At 35.0% G+C, this 18111-nt stretch overlaps 1 protein-coding gene across 2 annotated transcripts in view; it reads right to left on the minus strand.

The window, feature by feature from the left end:
* The window catches only part of EXOC2 (exocyst complex component 2), a 137051-nt gene that overhangs the window by 67727 nt on the left and 51213 nt on the right, over nucleotides 1-18111 (minus strand). For both annotated transcript variants that reach the window (XM_085321625.1, XM_085321624.1), the window contains 5 exons: nucleotides 16110-16255; nucleotides 15929-16010; nucleotides 15326-15428; nucleotides 12406-12524; nucleotides 1592-1717 (listed from right to left, as the gene is read on the minus strand). In XM_085321625.1, coding sequence (XP_085177751.1) covers nucleotides 1592-1717; nucleotides 12406-12524; nucleotides 15326-15428; nucleotides 15929-16010; nucleotides 16110-16255 — 576 coding nt within the window. The remainder of the gene's footprint in view (nucleotides 1-1591; nucleotides 1718-12405; nucleotides 12525-15325; nucleotides 15429-15928; nucleotides 16011-16109; nucleotides 16256-18111) is intronic.

Below are 18111 nucleotides of genomic sequence, written 5' to 3' on the forward strand. Positions count from 1 at the left end.
AATGCACCCCAGCATAACATTGGCCTTCTTGGCCACAAGGGCACATTGCTGGCTCATAGTCAATTTGTCATCCACGAGCACTCCCAGGTCCTTCTCTGCAGAGCTGCTCTCCAGAAGCTCAGCCCCCAGCTTGCACTGGTGCTGAAGGTTATTTCTCCCTAGGTGCAGGATTCTGCACTTGCCCTTGTTGAACCTCAKGAGGTTCCTCTCTGCCCAGCTCTCCAGTCTGTCTAGGTCTCTCTGAATGACAGCACAGCCCTCATGTGTGTCAGCCACTCCTCCCAGCTTGGTATCATCAGCAAACTGGCTGAGGAGGCACTCTGTCCCCTCATCCAGGTCATTGATGAAAAAGTTGAACAGGATGGGACCCAGTACTGAGCCCTGGGGGACTCCGCTAGCCACAGGCCTCCATGGTGTTTCTCTGTGTTGAACCACCTAGTCACTTGAAAAAGACAGGCTGGACTGTCATGAAATCGATGAGAATTTAATGGGGGTATCTGACTTACGCAATATGCTCATGASTGTGAAACTTGCTTTCTGTTGCTAAGATTCCAGAGATACTCTTTCCCATCTGAAGCATATCTTGTGGGAAAGAAACTGGAGGAGTCAAGATCAATCTTTCAGGAAAAGCAATCTTCAGTAAGTAAACTCTATTGCAGTCTAGGATACTTTAAATAACTCGAACTTCCTTCAACCATACATTTATTATGATTATCAATCTTATAGGTATCTTAACAGTGTCTAGCTAGGCCATATAATCAAGATCATTATGATAAATTCTTATAATCTGTACTATAACTACTTAATGCCTACATCTTGAAGATGCAACTAAAGTTATTGTTCACGTTTCCTCATGAACATATGCTCGAACCAGAGCTGAATGTTATTTGAATGCTACAATTTGGAATTCAAAGTAATTTGCTYGAACAATCTCACGGACAATCATAGTGAATCACAGATCCCAGTGGAGGCAGGGGCAGGGGGAGAGGAAGAGATTTCAATTCTCAAATTTGCTGAAAAAGGAACTGGTCTACAAGCAGCCTGAAAACAGAACACATCATGGTATATTTGGAATTGCAGCTCCTGCACTGGCATTGTAAGTGGTTGATTTATTTTGGTTCTCCACACAGAGAAAGTGAAGATGGTGGAGCCCTCACTCTTTCTAGGCATTAAGTGCATATGTTCACCAAAGAGTCAATGAACTCAAGGAAGAGGCAATTCATTCTGAGTCTAGGATCTTTGTAACTTCTAAAGGAGCTAGCAGATTAAGCTCCTGAAGGATTACGACACACTGATCCTATAGATTTCCTTTGAAACTTGGTTCTAACTGTTGGCTACAGAATCTGCTAAGCAGTGGCAGCAGATATGTCTTTCAAGCATATACAAAAGATACAACACCAGCAATGGAAAAGTAGTTGCTTACATATATGAGGAAAGAAAAACAGTTGGTTTTATTTTTTTCTAAGGGGCAGAGAGGAGGAATATTACCTGCACTGTATTTTAAGAAGCAAATTTCAGTTACAAACTGCTCTTTACCTGCCAACTGCTGACTGGAGATTTGCTGTCTACCGACAATAAAACAAGTGCCTACCATCATCGCGGCCAGATTGAAAGCTGCTGCCCCTTTTCAGTGAAGCAGTTTGACTGAGATGGCCAATCGGAGATGGACGCACATCACTATCCAGGTCTAACATTGGGCTATGGAGCACTGAATTGCCTAGAGGGAAGAAAAAGTATACACATTTTGTATATAAATTGATAAAGAATTGCACATTAGTATGGAATTTTACTTTAAAAGTGATTCAAGTTCAAGCTATTTAGCAACATTCTTAATCCTAGTTAATAAGAGTATTTGTCCACCTACACCAATGCTATTCAATAACACTATTTTTGACTCCTGTAGCAAAGGCAAAGCCACTAGTACCATATGGAAAACATCATTCTTTTGTCCATCTCAGTTTTTGCTTTTTTTCTTAATGCTCTACAAGTGTACAGAATATGTGCAAATTTCTGAAAGGTGACAGTGTTGGAGTATGATTCTTTTCTAAAGAAGTTCTTCCTCTTAAAATTCTTTAATGTTTTTTTTTAAGCAATTTCCTGTGGCCTTTCACTGTAGCCTCACTGAGATACTGCCATTACAGAGCTAACTGTTAGTTCCTACATTCATATTACCGTTCACGCTATGAAACACTGATGTAAATAGATTCAGCTGGTACACAGTTAACAGTGGTGCAGAACACTAAATTGATTAACTTGGTGAACTCACCTTTGCTACTTTTTGTCTGTATTAAGAGTCTGTTGAATATTTAATCCCTACATCACTTTATGACACCCTTAAAACTGATGAGTTTTCAGCAATATAGAATGTGCTACAGTGATTTAGGTAGATTATTCACCATTACCATGGGCAACCTCTACAATGAATTTGAATAGGAATTTGAGGAAACATCTTTTCTTTTGAATGAACTGAACAAATACAGACTAATGAGGAAGGAAAAACTAAAACTTTCAAAAGTTTTAATAGTAGGCATACATATTCCAAATATGCAACTAGTTAATTATGACCAAGTATTATGCAACTGCCCACTCAACAGCGATCTGTGCAAGGTCATGCATCTTCTGCATTTACAAAGTAATACTTATGGCTTCTAAGGCACATTTTAAATGCTGCTAATTTGCAACAACTGGCATCTGTAAAAGCATTCCAGAAATCTTGTAGAATGAAGTAAAAACAAAACATTTTTTTCCCTCTCAGGATTAAAAAAATGGCTCACAAAAAAGCATGCATTAGATGTGTTACAGAGATTCCATTCAGTATAAGAAGATTGTACAGAAGAACGTGTGAAATTTTAAGTTCTTCACACAGTTCTGTGGCTTCCATAAGAATTAAACTACTTCTGAGATTCAACATATCTGCATTTTATTTGGTTGAAAAAAAGGCAGACATCAGAATTTGAAACAAATGAAAGACATATTTGTTGGTTAAAACATATATTAAAAAAATAACCACGCTGTTTTCACATAAACTACATTTAGAAAAAGCCCATGATACACCAAAACTTCCCTCTTTGATGTCTACATATGGAATTTATGCCCTCACCCTTCAAACACCTTGTTAATATGAGGAATTTCTTGTAAACAGATGGTCTCTAAAAATGACAGTACCCATTAAACCTCAGAATTAAGAAAAACAGACATACTTACAAAAACATCTTAATGTCAATTAGTTCAATTAAAACCATTTGCCTGAGGTAGCTGAAAACCTGAAAATTCTGTATTGCTGATGATATACTAACCCCCCGGTGCCCAAATGGTTTATATATTCACCAGTAACAGAAAACATGTAAAGAATACTCTCTTGTTCCACCAGAAAAACCACATCATCAGTTTGCAGCCATACCAGGAAAAGAAAGTTTAACATGAACTAATTTCTTAATTGGTTGTCTAGCATTACAAGCAAGTATAACACAGCAGCAGGGAACTACAACAGCACATATACCCTCAGGACTAATAAACATCTGGACTACATTAGCAAAGCTGATCTTGCTCTCAACTGACCAGAAGATAGCGCTTGAAGACTGCACACTGAAGTATAAATCTTGAAGGAAGGGTGGAAATGAGAGTTAACTTACAAACAAGTTTTCTCCCATCCCCTCATTCCCTCTCTAGAGCCAAGAGGTTAAATTTAGCAACACAGCATAATATAATGAATAAATACTATTGTCTACAGCCCATACTACTATTTATAAAGCTACATAAATGGTCACAAACAGTAATTTACTGTTTATTTATTATTTGATTTGCCTACTATTTCTACATTTTTAATCTGAATATAGGACATYCACAATCTCAAATTTCAAGAAGTTAACTTCTTATGTGCTTACAGGTTTTACGATATTGTATAAACAGTATGAACAATACATTCTGACATGCTAATTTTAAAAAATGCAGYGCATCTTTGATGTTACAGAAGTGTTTTTTCCCAAAATACCACATCTACGTGGAGCATATCTTTCAGTGACCCTAGGGCTTTAATCAAAAAAACAGGAAAAATAAAAGAATTACATTCTCGCCATCTACCAAACAATCATGACAAACCAGAAATATAATTAAATCCTTATTACTTTTACAACCGTAAAACTATGAGAAGATCAAATAAGCACCATTTTTAAGGACTTTGAAATTGCTTTCAAAAAAATTTTAAAGGATTTTACTGGGTTTCAACTTCCTTTGTACACAGATATTTTAAAGGTGTGTAGAATGAAATAAAAGCATTCCAATACTATGTGACATATAAATAGCACAACAGTTTTGTTCAGGTCTCCTGTTCTAGTTCAGTAAGATCTCACCAGAATAAGCTCTGCTCCCTTCCTGCCCCCGCATCCCCGGCAATGGGTTTTGAGGTCATTTACTCAGTTCGTACATTCATTTACTAGCACATCACTCAAAAAAGTCACCTCTGTTGGCTGTGAATTGCAGATTTTATTTTTCCTTTGATCCCATTTTTTTGTATATGTTATCTATGGTCTAGGTATGCTGCATATTACATAGCTCAGTGGAAAATAAAGCTAACATGAGATGTGCCTAAAACAAATTTTTCCGTGATTTGCAAAACAGTCAACAATTTAAATCTTTAAAAGTAGCATTGTTTTCATATTTCAAAACTATTCTGAAACAGAGCATACAAACTGTTTTGCACTATCCGTCGCTTCACAGCTCTGCACCCTGCTTGTTTCTTTTTCTTTGCAGTCTAAGAGAATGAGGTTTCTTCTGGGAGTCATGCATGTCTCACCTCCCTTCCACAAGCCTGTCACATAATTTACATAACATTCAGCTACAAAAGATACTGACTGACCAGGGGAAAACACAGTGCCCAATATATTTGGAATGACAAAAAAGAAATCATAATGACAAGTGACAAACTTCAGTTTGAGTAACTTTTCAATATGATTTTCCATGGTAAGTCAAACACCAGTCATTACACAGACTAAATGTACATACACAGCATGTATATGAGCAAGATTCAAAAAAAAGAATCTACAGATGTGCAACCAGGTGAATACAGTTACTGTATTCTTTCATCCTTTATGTATCTTACAGTGAATTTTCTCACAGGCTACAATAGTGAGGGAACACTGATCTATAGCCTCCGGACTCTCTGAAGGGCGGCAGACTTCCTTACCACCCTTAAACACCTTTGAACATTTTTTCCTGTGCACAGCGGGCCCTTGTCCTGTGCTACAGCCTGACCACCCACTGTTGCTTGTTGACCAAACACACAGTGCCTGGAGCCTGCACTGACACAACCGGGATAAGATTCCTTTCAAGGACACGGCATAGAGAATTTCAATTTGTCTAGGCAAGAAATTAAGGGAGTAGAATAAATTACCTCAAAATTAACCTGCTCAGCAGATGAATGGCTGCATTTTATTCTTTCTCTTGAGTACTCCTTCCTGCTAACTTTACATAGACATTTATTTAGAAACCGACATTTTAAAATGATCAATAAGAATATGAGTTATATTTTTAGCAAAAAGATGAGTGCAGAAGATTAAAAGTGCAGCACTTATGGAAAATATATTTTTGGAATACAATTAAAAATGAACAGCCTTTTCATCTTAAAAGCTAGTTTTCCTTATGCCAAACGTATCTAGAATGAAACTATTTTTCCATTTAACATGAAAAGGACAATTGAGACTATTATTATTTTCTACTGGTATTCTAAGTGTTTCTCAACCAGGATAAACCTTACTGTCAATCCTGCAGGGCAAACATACCAAAGCAGAAGTCAAATACTTCAAAAGTTCAGCCTGTAAATAAAAATGACCTCATTTTACTAGCACTAGTTTCAATGGACATTAACATTTTCAGCACCTTTGAAAAACAACCCACTTCTTCTCAATCACTTGAAAAAGGATTTAGGAGATTACAGTAGACATGAAGGTAAAATTATGGCCATAGAAGAGAGTTTTAATTTATGTTCAGTGGTATCAGCTTTTCAATTTTAGTTTTAAGCTACCTATGCTTCTCTTCTTAATCACTAGTATTTACTGTCTGTGGGATGGGTTTGTACCTTTTGAAGTATTATGCAAATTATGCATTATCCTAGATGTCAGATTCTACTAAAAAATATAAACAACAGCAAAGTAACAGGTATAGGGGATAAAAGTGAAAAACAAATTCAGTGTCAATTCATATTTTAATTTGCTTAATTAATAACCTATTAAGGGTTTGCTTGACATTTGTTATCAAAAGAGTATTTCTGCTGTGGACAGGGGATGTGGTTTAGACGTGAAATGGCTCCCAGCTGCAAGAAGTCGTCTTCCAGCTGTACAGTAAGCAAAGGCAATGGAAGAGAACCAGCTGCTAGGATAACAAATTGAAAAGGCCCTTTTGACACAAGCCTTGCTGGCCTGTCTGATCTAACAAAGATGGATCATTCATCGCAAGGTGAACAGAATCTTAGTGTGGTACAGAAGAAAGAGCACTGTGGTCTAAGCATCCATCTCCTTCCCTCACACTACACCTAGCTTCTGTTACTCTGGCATTACAAAAATACATACTTTCTACAGTATCTGGGAGCTGTGCATCATAGTCTGAGTGCTGGAAAAACTGGATTTTTTCAGCAATTTGAGCTACAACAAAAATCACTCTGACCAAACTAGTACACTCCTGTTTCAAGAGTCGTTTCAGTGTCAGGAACACTAATAGGCTGCATATTACGTATTTCATATCCCAAAGGGCAGCAGAAAGACCACACAACAACTTTGTTAGTGTCTTCATTTACACTTTTAGTTTCTAAAGGATATTAATAGACTGCTTATTTGTCCTAATATTATATAACAACTCAAAAAGATGTGTTAATGAACGCAAGTATTTTTTAGTCCCTTGAAAGATAACCAGATTAGCGGCCCTCTCCATTCTAGCTCGCAGCCTTATAAAATCTACACAGCTAATATTAAGCCTAAGCAATAACCTTTGGCCACACAGAAAATAGTCTTAATCTTTGTAGCTTCTTTCCCTCATACTCATGTCAAGAATCCCATTGCTTAATTCATTTTGGCTCCCTGCCCAGTGCTCCAGGCAAATTTTAAACTAAACCTCATTTATTTACATTTATTTTCATGCCATTTTACGTCATTATATCCCCCATGTTTCCTGTACTCCAACAAGTCTGAGAAACCTAAACCATAGTGAAAAATTAAAAAGATGCCCACGTACTATGGAAATTGCCAAGTAAAATTAAAAATTACAAATTTATAATTTTTTAATAGAAGGTAACACTTTAGTATTCAGGTACCAGGTYTGAAAGTTCCCAGGCTTCAAATTGTAAGTTCAAAATTCAGAAGAAGCAGCTCAGCGTACAGACAACCCAACGTATAAAATACTAGCACAATCTATTGTYCAGCCATCTCCTAGCAAGAGATTTAGAAGATACCTTTCTGAGTAAGCATAGTGCTTTTCCAAATGCTAAGCTTTATATTCATAGCCATCAAAAAAAGTTCTTTTTCCTGCCTATTCCATCTCACGCATCTCCAGTTCCCTAATAAATAAATATCTACATACTAAATAACAGCAGCAAAGTGGCTCTACCTGCCTTAAGTTCTTCTAGTGGGTGACCTGAGGTAACAACAGCAGTACGTAATCAGATTTATAAAATGAATCTATCAATGTTTCAGGCAACTAACCCAGAGAAATAAAATTAAGGTTTCAAAAACAATGAAAGAGTATGAATGCCTATCCCATTCGCAAGACTAAAATATATAAAATAGAAAAATATTAAAAAGTTAATAAATCCATATATTTCCAAGCATCACTACATCAGTAGGGCTAGAGCTCCAGCCAGTTCCGAGTCCCATATCCATAGCTGCACCTTTAATAGACAAATATGCTAGTACTAGAGAAGGGGAGGATAGTAAGGGCACTAGCATAGGATTTTTGTGATCTGGGCATCCCTTGTACTGTCTAATGTTTATATTAGATCTTTGACTATGCTGGCTGTTCTCTGTGTTCTGCCTGCCCATACTTTCGAGGGCATGGAGCAGGAGAAATTTTAATTCACAGTCATATGCAGATATTCACTCATTCCTTGCAATGTATAGGTTTGGATTCTAACAATTTTTCATAATATTAAAATGCTCTGCCTGCATTTTTTTACTTCAGGAATCAGAAGGTCTGTCATGGCAATACAGACTAAGAGATGGATGGACTACAAGCAGTGCTGCTTGCATAACAGTAGCTTTATCTGAGTTTGCTAATGAAGCGTTATGCTACATAATTCAAGACCGATCAGCGAACCAATAGGGTTGCTTAAGGCTGAGGGGAAATAGTATATTAATACACAAACAAAAGTATTCCTCAAATATGCCAGACCAGACAGTCTCTGGTGCTGGTTTTTAGCGGTATAACAGGCAGCCGTGAAACACTGGCTAAAACGTATCCTCCCATGATTTGCTTCCCCATCCTCCATGCCTTCTATCACAGTAGTCCTGATGCCAAACATGAAAGCCTATAACAGCAGCTTGTATTAATTTCTATCCTTGATCATTGTTTCTAATCTTGCTTTCAGTGAAATAAACTGCAAAATGCAAACRTTGTACAGGACTTCAGAAAACTCCCTACCCTACTCACACCATTTGATAATAAACACAATCTATATTAATTTATTAATCTAAATCAATCTATTACAGTCATCTAATCAGATAACTATATCTTTTATGATCAATATCTATTAAAATCAGAGGAAACTACTGATGGAACAATTTGGTGTTGCACTTGTCAGCCTTTACTTCAGGCTGCCACATTATTTGACACAGTTCAGCATTGCCTGACGTACCTTTYAATTTTTGGAAAAAATGCTGGCACAAGTTGAGTAAAGCGAGAAAAAAAATAGTATTTGAAACACATAGGGCTTCTGTTAGTCCCAGAAACAAATTCCACGAGTGAACTCCAAGACCATTACAGCGCTGTATACTTGTCCCGTGTTGTTCTTTTGAGCTGCATCAAGAGACTGTGCTGAGCTATGACACTTCACAGTTCTAGGACAAGCTTCGCATTTAGACCAAAAATATACTTAGATATAAAAACTGTATATTATATATAAAAATTTATATATATATTGTATATAGTATATATGTACTATATATATACACCATATAGACACTTAGATATAAAAATTGTATATTATATTTTATATATATATAAATATATAATTTTTGTATCTAAGTTTGTGTGTGTGTGTATATATATATTATTATTATTATATAATTTGCAACTTTTGTATAAAACTTCCAATTACTTCCGAATGTATAGCAGCTTACTCCCTTTTTCAACTATGCTTAACAAAGCTTTGAATGGACAAGGGGGCATCATCGGGTAAAGAAAAAGAGCCTGCAGAGGATGTAGAAAAGTAGATTTACTTTTTGTCAGTACTAAAGATTTGTCCTGATTACCATCGCTAGTAACCTAGAAGAGATGGTACACCACTGAACTCTTACAGAAGACAAGAGAAGATTCCATTTACATATAAGAAAATGAAAACAAAGTTGTAATGGCTAAAGAGACAGCCTTCTAGTAGTGCAGATACAACTTGAACAACTTTGTCTCACTGAGATTACACTCTTGGCCTGTTGCCRGTGACGGTATTTGGAGGAACTTCTCCTGTGAATTCACTTAGTTTTACTTTATACATTGTTTAGCAAATAACTGCCCTCCCACCTCATCTTTATCACAACCTGCAAATAAACTCTTTGAGAATGTTTGTTGATTGACAGTTGGCTACAAAATCCTGTCTAGGAATATCAACAGAGGACTAACCAAAGACTTTTCCAAGCAGGTAAGAAAAGCAAAGGTTCTGGTCTAATTCTGAATACATTTCATATGATTTTAAGGTATTCAAATTCATCAGGTGCAACAACCTGGAGCACTAGTCTGCTCTGAAGTTTATAAATTGAAAGCAAAAATGCTTCTGGCACAAACTCAGTTGAAAGTTGAGAGATAAAGCTTGTGCACATACGCAAAAGCAGACACACACTCTCTGAAGATTCTGTTATAGAGGTTTAAATTTACTATTCTGAAGAGTTTTCATTCAGTCAGTTGGAACCTACAGACTCACAGTCAGCAGAACAGTTAAGACTAGCCAGAAATTATTGGAATGTTCAAAGTAGAACAATAATCTTCAGCTGCATATTCCAGCACTTTCAATACGAAGACTACCATCTGCTAGATGTATGTTATAGATGCRTATTATTCCTTTTCAAAAGGGAAACCCAGAAAAAGATCTAATGCACTTTTCAAGGAAGTATCAACCTTATGACACACCTGTGCTGCCAAATGCTTGATACATAAAAGAATCTCTTTTAGAAACAAATTTTAAATGGAGGAGTTGTGTTTGGAAATTTGTTATTATCTTTACTTAAAAATAGCCTCTGAACTTATAAATAGACAAACCACATTTCTGACTTCTTTAGGTTGGTTAGATTTCTGTAAGTCATGCGTAACCAATTCAGTATCTGTGAGTGAAAAAACACATATTTTCTATTTGAAAAGTATACATCTACTAAAATAGATTAAAATACATTCTGTGACTCTAATCACAATCAATGTTGTTCTGCTTGGCAGTTAATATCACTTCTGCCAAGTTTTCTTTTTTACTTCTCCCATATGCTGTATGCCAAGATTGAGGTTCTTCAGAAAGGAGAAACTGAGTTTAGCAATCTTCCTTTGCTCCTCTAGATACTATGCAATAAATTCCATCAGTTAGGATCAATTTTTGAGTACTTTGCACTTTGTAGAAAAACTGCATTGGTAAGCACCACACACACACACACATACACACACATGCATTAAAAAAGAGAAGCATGAAAGGAGGTTATTTAAATGAATGAGATGAGCTCATTCAGGTTGAGAGGTTGAGAGTTTCAAGACAAGCTAAAGAATTTAGGCACATATCTTCCATTAATTTACTGGAACATGTTTATCAAAAGTATACGGACTATTAAAACAACAAAAAAAAAATGAGTACTTAGTATGTTCATGCTTTTATTTTTCTTGCTAATAAGCTGAGATGTCTATATATCATTTTGCAAGTGGAAGGAGGAAAAAGAAAGCTTAGAATTGTTAATGTGGACATTTTTAAATGTGAGTTTTGCTCTATGACAGTTATTTGGTGTTAGAGGCAAGAGAGACTTAAGTTTTTTTGAAGGAGGGATACGGGAGGGTTTTAGAACTGTTCTAAATTTTGACCAAGATTCTAAGAATCCAGTCTGGTGTTCCAGCTGGTCCAATAGCACTCAACACCATTTTGTAAAATGAATGCATTCTGTACACTCTTTAGGCTACAACTTAGAAATGCGCAGTTGACATCACTATCATATTTTAAGCATCCAGCAAACCCTATACCTGATGTCATAACCTTTGCTAAAGAACGAAGTCTAAACATCCTGCAGCAATTTTTTAGCACATTTCCACAGCAGCTCCAGTAAAATTCTTGTGGTTTCTTGAAAGAGATCATCTTATTTGGTTTGGGATACACACGCAGTAACACTAAACATGGAAGTTATCTACAAGCCAAGAGGCCAGATTCCAATATGCCTATTTAGAAATAYCAGCAAATTCAGTAAGACTCCTTGAGAAACAAGGCACTACTCATCTAATTTAAAAATTGAGTTTTCAGATTTTACTAYTAGAAATGCCAGGCCGGTAGCCCTCCCACTCATTCCCTCTTGAAAATATATCAATGCGATGGACCTTGTTAATTGGTTGCTAATTTGCTCCAACACCTGAAAGCAGTACTATGAGGGTATTTCTTCCAGAAGCAACCCTGGCAAAGACATTTATGGAACCATCTATGCATGCATATGGCTCTAAATAGAATATGGGCAAATGGGATATTTAGACAACCTCACAGGTTTGTGCCTGAACAGCGTAATCTGAGTTTTGAAACTGCACATGAACAAAGAACAAGGAAAGACCGTACTATCATCCACTGCATAACAAGAGACAAACACACATTACTCCAGAATGCCCCAGTATCCTGCACATTCTTGTACTGCTGGCACAGAAATCTAACTGGTGGATTCAGATAACAATATGAATTTAAAATGACCCTATAGAAATGTTTCTAGAGGACAGTAAACTTTGGATGARTGACTGAAATGTAATGCTTTTCCCATGTAAAGAGCTTAAAAGTTATAAATTAAACAAAAAGAAAACTCTAACCACTGTTTTGTTTTTATAATATAGTGGACAAAAAAAAAATATAAGTCAGTATTTAACTTTGCAAAAAGCCATCAAAATTGAGAGGGGAAAAAAATCCAAATATCATTTGTACACTAAAACTTGTCAAATAAAAGGCAATGCCAAATTCCTCAATGTCAAATATATATAACAAAAACATATCCTTGCCTTTTTGTTCTTTAACATAGCTCTCCTTACAGTTGTGCATGAGCTGCAGAATCCATTGATGTTGAGCACCAATGCACTGCCAAGCAGGGTCCCCAGGCGCATGAAGATCAGAAAGATATCTGTAAAATGCAGTCCAAAAATCACAGCTTTGACTTGACATATTGAAAGCCTCATTAAACAGACCAAAGACGTATCGAGAAATACCTCCTTTTTACATCATTTTAAAAATTCAGAAATGCTTGCTAAGACATATTCATACCCAATGCAAATGCAAGCTTTGCATTMACCCTTCCTAATTTAGTGAAGCAAAGTTCCATCTAAAAATACCTTGCAGAAACAAACAAACAAAAATATTTATATACTTGATATCATGTTTATATCTATTTTCAGTTAAGTCTCTGGTTAAGTACTTGAGAAACCAAGTTCTTTGTCTGCTAGGCTCACAGTTCAGCACTTTACATTTCACTTGGAATCAGTGATAACAACACGTAAAATATAGTATTTTTCTTCCCACTTTATAGGTTCTGACTGTATCATCATGTAACAGGTAAGTATAAAAGGAATTAATTTTTGGATGATCATTCATTTTAGTACACACATGCACAAATAAATGTAAATGAATTCCTGTTTGTTTTTTGCATTAGGATGTATGTGCATAGTGTGAATATATACAGGATAAGACAGGAGATGGGGCCTTTTCTTTTTAAACAGAATTTCTAACAAGTGGAAGCAAAACACCTTCTGTTTCTGGGGAGAGAAATGTGTTCAGAAGACAGTTGTTGTGATTGCTAAGAGAACATAGAAGTAATATAGTCCAATGTATGGTATTCAAGACTCTGACAACAGTACTTTCAAAATAATACTTAAAATGCAGTAGCTGCTCTACTATTTCATGTCTTCCATTATATTCCACAGTAATTAGACATAAGATATTCAAAAATTCAAGATGATCAAGATGAAGTACACTGATTTATAATCTTAAGCACTGCAGTGAGTGTATAACCCCTTCAAAAAAGCCGCATTACTCTAATACTAACTAACATTAATTAGGACTGTATTACAAAATTCTGACTTTCAGAGAGAACTGTCTACAGTACTTGAACATGCAAAATAAACTGTTTGTCAAAGTACGATCAGTTGGATGGATGAGAAGATTACACAACCAACCATTTTGAAAGWGTGATATTTATAAATTATGAGCTTGAGTCCTTCATCCATGTTCAGGAGGATACAGAGTCTTTGTTTGGACATAAAATTAAAAAAAAATACTGCTGGCCTTGGAAAAAATGCATCTCCTTAGCTGTTAAGTGATATGGTAAACTGTTTCTGAACAGCATAATATAATTAGCAGTGTAAACAGAGTAATAAAATAAGCGGAGAATATGGATTGAAGCCTAATCATAAAGATATGTACTGAATTTTTGAGAGGAAAAAACATGGTATTTCAGATACTGATCAGTCTTAGACCCTGCAGACATACAAAACAAACATCGAGGAAGAAAAAAAATCCCACAACTTATAGCAGTTTTTATGGAAGTTATTTTATGAGGAGGATTCTGTTAATTTAACTAAAGTGCTCTGAAGAAAGCTTTCTTCACACCTTGCCTCCAGGAAACATACACAAATATAACCCCATTAGAATGGCTACAGTAGCATACACTTTTTATGCAGAGCTTTTGTTAATTCATTAGCATCAAATTATTCAAGATTTGTGCACACCTAACYCTCTTTTGTTAGCGTTCTAGACGTAGGGTACACTAAGGAGTTGCATCAGGTACAGCTCCAATTCTTTCAAAGAGTTCTTGCAAGAACTCGTAAGTCTTGGCTCAAATAAAGCAGCTTTTCTTTAAGGTTTTCAAGATTGATTAAAAAAACAACAAAAAAAACCCAGTAACACATTCTTCACAGGCTCAGAATGCTCAACCACTCATCTCAAAACACAGTTCTATCAATTATGTGATACTTATATGACATCCAAAAGAATAAGACATTCTATGTGCACGTGTGCTGGTTACTGTCTAGTGTCGTAAGTAATGGGACCTCAAATACTGCAGTTTGTCCTGTGTGGATGGGCCTGGCTAGCACACAAAACACCAAAGACTCGAAACAGGTGTCAGAGAATTTTAAGAATGCCTTACATAGTATTCCATTTGGTCTAAATTTTTTAAGATAATTTAAAAAAACACTGGGAATCCTGAACCACAACAGGATTCCTACTAATGTCTAAGACTCAAAGGCTTTGAAAGTAAAGCATTTTCAAGTCTGGTGCCAGGGATCATAAGGCAGACTAAGATCTACTGGCATAAGGAGATCCAACCTACTCACGTTAGTAAGCCTGAAACAAACTTCAACATCAGCTTTAAGGAYGACAGAAAAACTGAGAATTTTCATGAAAACTGGGAAAAACTGTTTATGCTCCAGAAATACAAATGAACTATATTATTTATAATGAGTAGTAAAAGACCCAAAACTGAATCTGAATGAAAATCTGGATTAAAACATTTCTGATACTACTGGACTCACAATGACAATATGAAGTCAATATGAAATATAACACACATTAATAAAGATTGAGATCCATAACTTGTTGTTTCAGTTGTTTCAGACTAGACATGCAATATGATGGTTCAGAGAAAGCATCAGAATCTAAACCTGAGTTTAAGACTAAAAAAATTAAATTAAATCCCAGTTATCTTTCATCAAGTTTTCTCATTCTCGAAGTGTTCTTTATTATTCAATAAATCATCATGTAGTATCTATTGTCATTATTCATATACTCATAAAATCTTAAAATTTCATATTTATAGCTTTAAAACATTTGTGTTTACATCAAAGTAAGAATATTCACTACACTGTTAGGAAACAGATTTAGATATACATCCAGTATCATGTCTGAAGAAGAAATTAGTCAAATGATTACCTTATATAACGTTTCTGATCATGCAATGTTGATGGAGTTTCAAGCAGCTTATCCAACAGAAGTTCTCTTAAAGCTTCAATTCTGGTTTCAACTTCAGCATAATCTAGGAGTAGGGAGAGGAAATAAATCCAGTGTGTGCTTTCAGCAGTAGTGGGAACTGAAAATAAAGTTATTTTTCTAGCTCACTGAATCCTTCTGGACTCAATGTAGAAATTGATATAACTCATTTTGTAGCAAGTAACATATGAAAAGTTTGAATACAACAGTATTACAAAACACAAAATTTGACTTTGAAGTCTTTCCAAAATATGCCAGTGAGGTACACTCCAAGCTGTATCCTTTAGTTACTGAAACCTGTTACATGTCCGGTAATACAAAGCCTCAATAATAAATAAGTTAAATTGGCTGCAATCTCCTATTATACTTATTATTTTCTGGTACGTATCTCATTTGGAAACCTGCCAGAAATACTGCTAAGAGTAATTGTTCAAAATCTAAAAGAACATATAAACAGAAGCTGAAATCCATATAAAATCCCTTAGACCATTATGTGTTTTTAGCCTTGCAGTTAAAATACTGTAAGTAAATAATCTCATATCTTACATTTTTTGAATACCTGAACCTCTGTCTTTCCAAACAGCGATTTGGCTTTTTCATAGTCGTTAATAACCACGTCATAATCACCCTTAAAAATAAACAAATAAAATTTGTATTTGTCATGAAAAAGATAATGTAGACTAATTTCAAGAAGGAGAAAAATATTTTAAAAGAATTAGAATTATACCTTTTGGATATTCCTTTCAATATTTAAGGGAAGGTTGAAAAGAAATTTAAAACGCTGAAGGACATTAAGTGCATTTCTTGTTGAGTCAGCTTTGTCCTTGCGACCCAGCACTTCTTGGAATAAGGTATCTGCTGTGTTACTGGCTCCTATTTTAAGAAGGATCAAAATAAGAAAAGTAAAGCAGGTAATCAGTACAAATTGGACACAAGTTTTCCTCATTTTAATGACTGGCACATTCATTCAAGTTTTTTAGAGCAACTGAAAAATTATTGCTAACATTTTATTTTTCTGTGTGTTAACATTTTGCAATTTATGAAATACTATTTCAAAGTGAACCACTTTGTTTTTAATTGCACGGGGATCTTACCACATTAAAATGCTTTCACAATCCCTTATTCCAAAAGCTTAACTTCGTTTCAGATATTTTATAGTTTGCTTTGGCTCCTGATCTACATTTTACAGCTAAATTATGCATCTCAGGATACAGAAAAGTCATACAAAGTTTTCCTCTTAGAATAGTATAATTTCATTATGTTAATTAATGTCATACCTTGAAGAGTTATCACTGTGGGTTTTGTGAATAGAATTTTGGGGGGTTTTAAATTAAATCTAAAGAATAATTAATACTATTTGATATTTAAATAAGTCGTTATTCAAAGTACCAACGACTAAATCATAGACAATAACGTTTTTGAGACTATAATTAGCTGGTCATTGTAACAGAATAAACATAAGAATTATGTTCACATTACTTTATATCTCTTATCAGCTTCATTGCACACAGAATCAAGCTCTCGGTCAACAATTTCATACAAAAACGTTGCTACATTATGTATGAATATTCTTCAATAAATATAGTCTTAAAATCTTTTTTATTCAGACTACAAAGTAGACTACCTTGTACTACAGATCCCCCTTAATTTTCTTTCACTGAATAATATAATTTCATTTATAGGAGAGAAGATTTACATCATATGCAAATATTTGCATTTTTCAACTTGTGACTTATTTTTAATTAGCCAGAGAAGCAAAAAAGCAGAACCGTTTCAGCCTTTTTGATCGCTGCCTGTAAAAGTTTCTACATTATCTGGTCTAGTGACTATACTTTAAGCAAAGATGAAAAAAATTACATCAGTCTCACTGGGTGGCGTGCATGCCATTTTCTCTAGTCAACACTGTGGGTGGCCTGCTCATGTTAAAAGTAGTCTTTGTGAAATAATTGTTATATCTAAATAATGTTTAAACTTCGTTGAAATTTTGAAGCCGTGATGTAAAAAAATGTTTTGTGAGGATTGCTATTTCTGCTGCATACTATTTAGTGTAAAATACTTTAATCCATTAAGGAGAAATATACAATGAAACAGCTAGCTGGACATTTAAAGGCAGACCACAGATAAAGTTGGTTTTTCTTTTCTTGAGGTTATAATAGAGGCTTGTTTCATAAATCCTTCTAGTAAACAAAATTTGTTTTGTTTGAATTCATATGCTTTTTATCCACTCTTTTAACAGCCAARCAGCAAGCAATATACTATTTTTGGCAATTACCATTACATTCATAAAGCATTTTTCTTTACTCGTTACAAAACAAAACTTTTTAAAAGGTAATTGAGACCGGTAGAATTTGCAGTGATATCCATCTTTAGTTTAAAACAAAACACATCTTCATTTCTTTAAGACATAATTTGCTATAGAAATCCTCAAGTAAATGATTTTAGATTTTTTTCTATGGACTGCTATACTTAAATAATTTGTTTTAATCTCTAAATGTCTTAATCAAATTCATTACCCTGCAGAAAGATTTTTTCATTTTAGATTAAAAAAAAAGAGTAAAATATCCTCCCTTCTTCCCTCCTAAATCCTTTTTATATTAACAACCTTTATCTCTTCATCACTGATGAATAAACTAAACATAAATAAAAGTCCATGGATAAAGATGCAAGACCTATGTTGATTAACTGTGTTTTCACAATAGATGCTCTGCCTACTGTATACAAATTTTCTT

This window comes from Rhea americana, unplaced genomic scaffold (genome assembly GCF_003343005.1).
Source record: "Rhea americana isolate MKP2758 unplaced genomic scaffold, rheAme1 scaffold_70, whole genome shotgun sequence".
NCBI lineage: Eukaryota > Metazoa > Chordata > Aves > Rheiformes > Rheidae > Rhea > Rhea americana.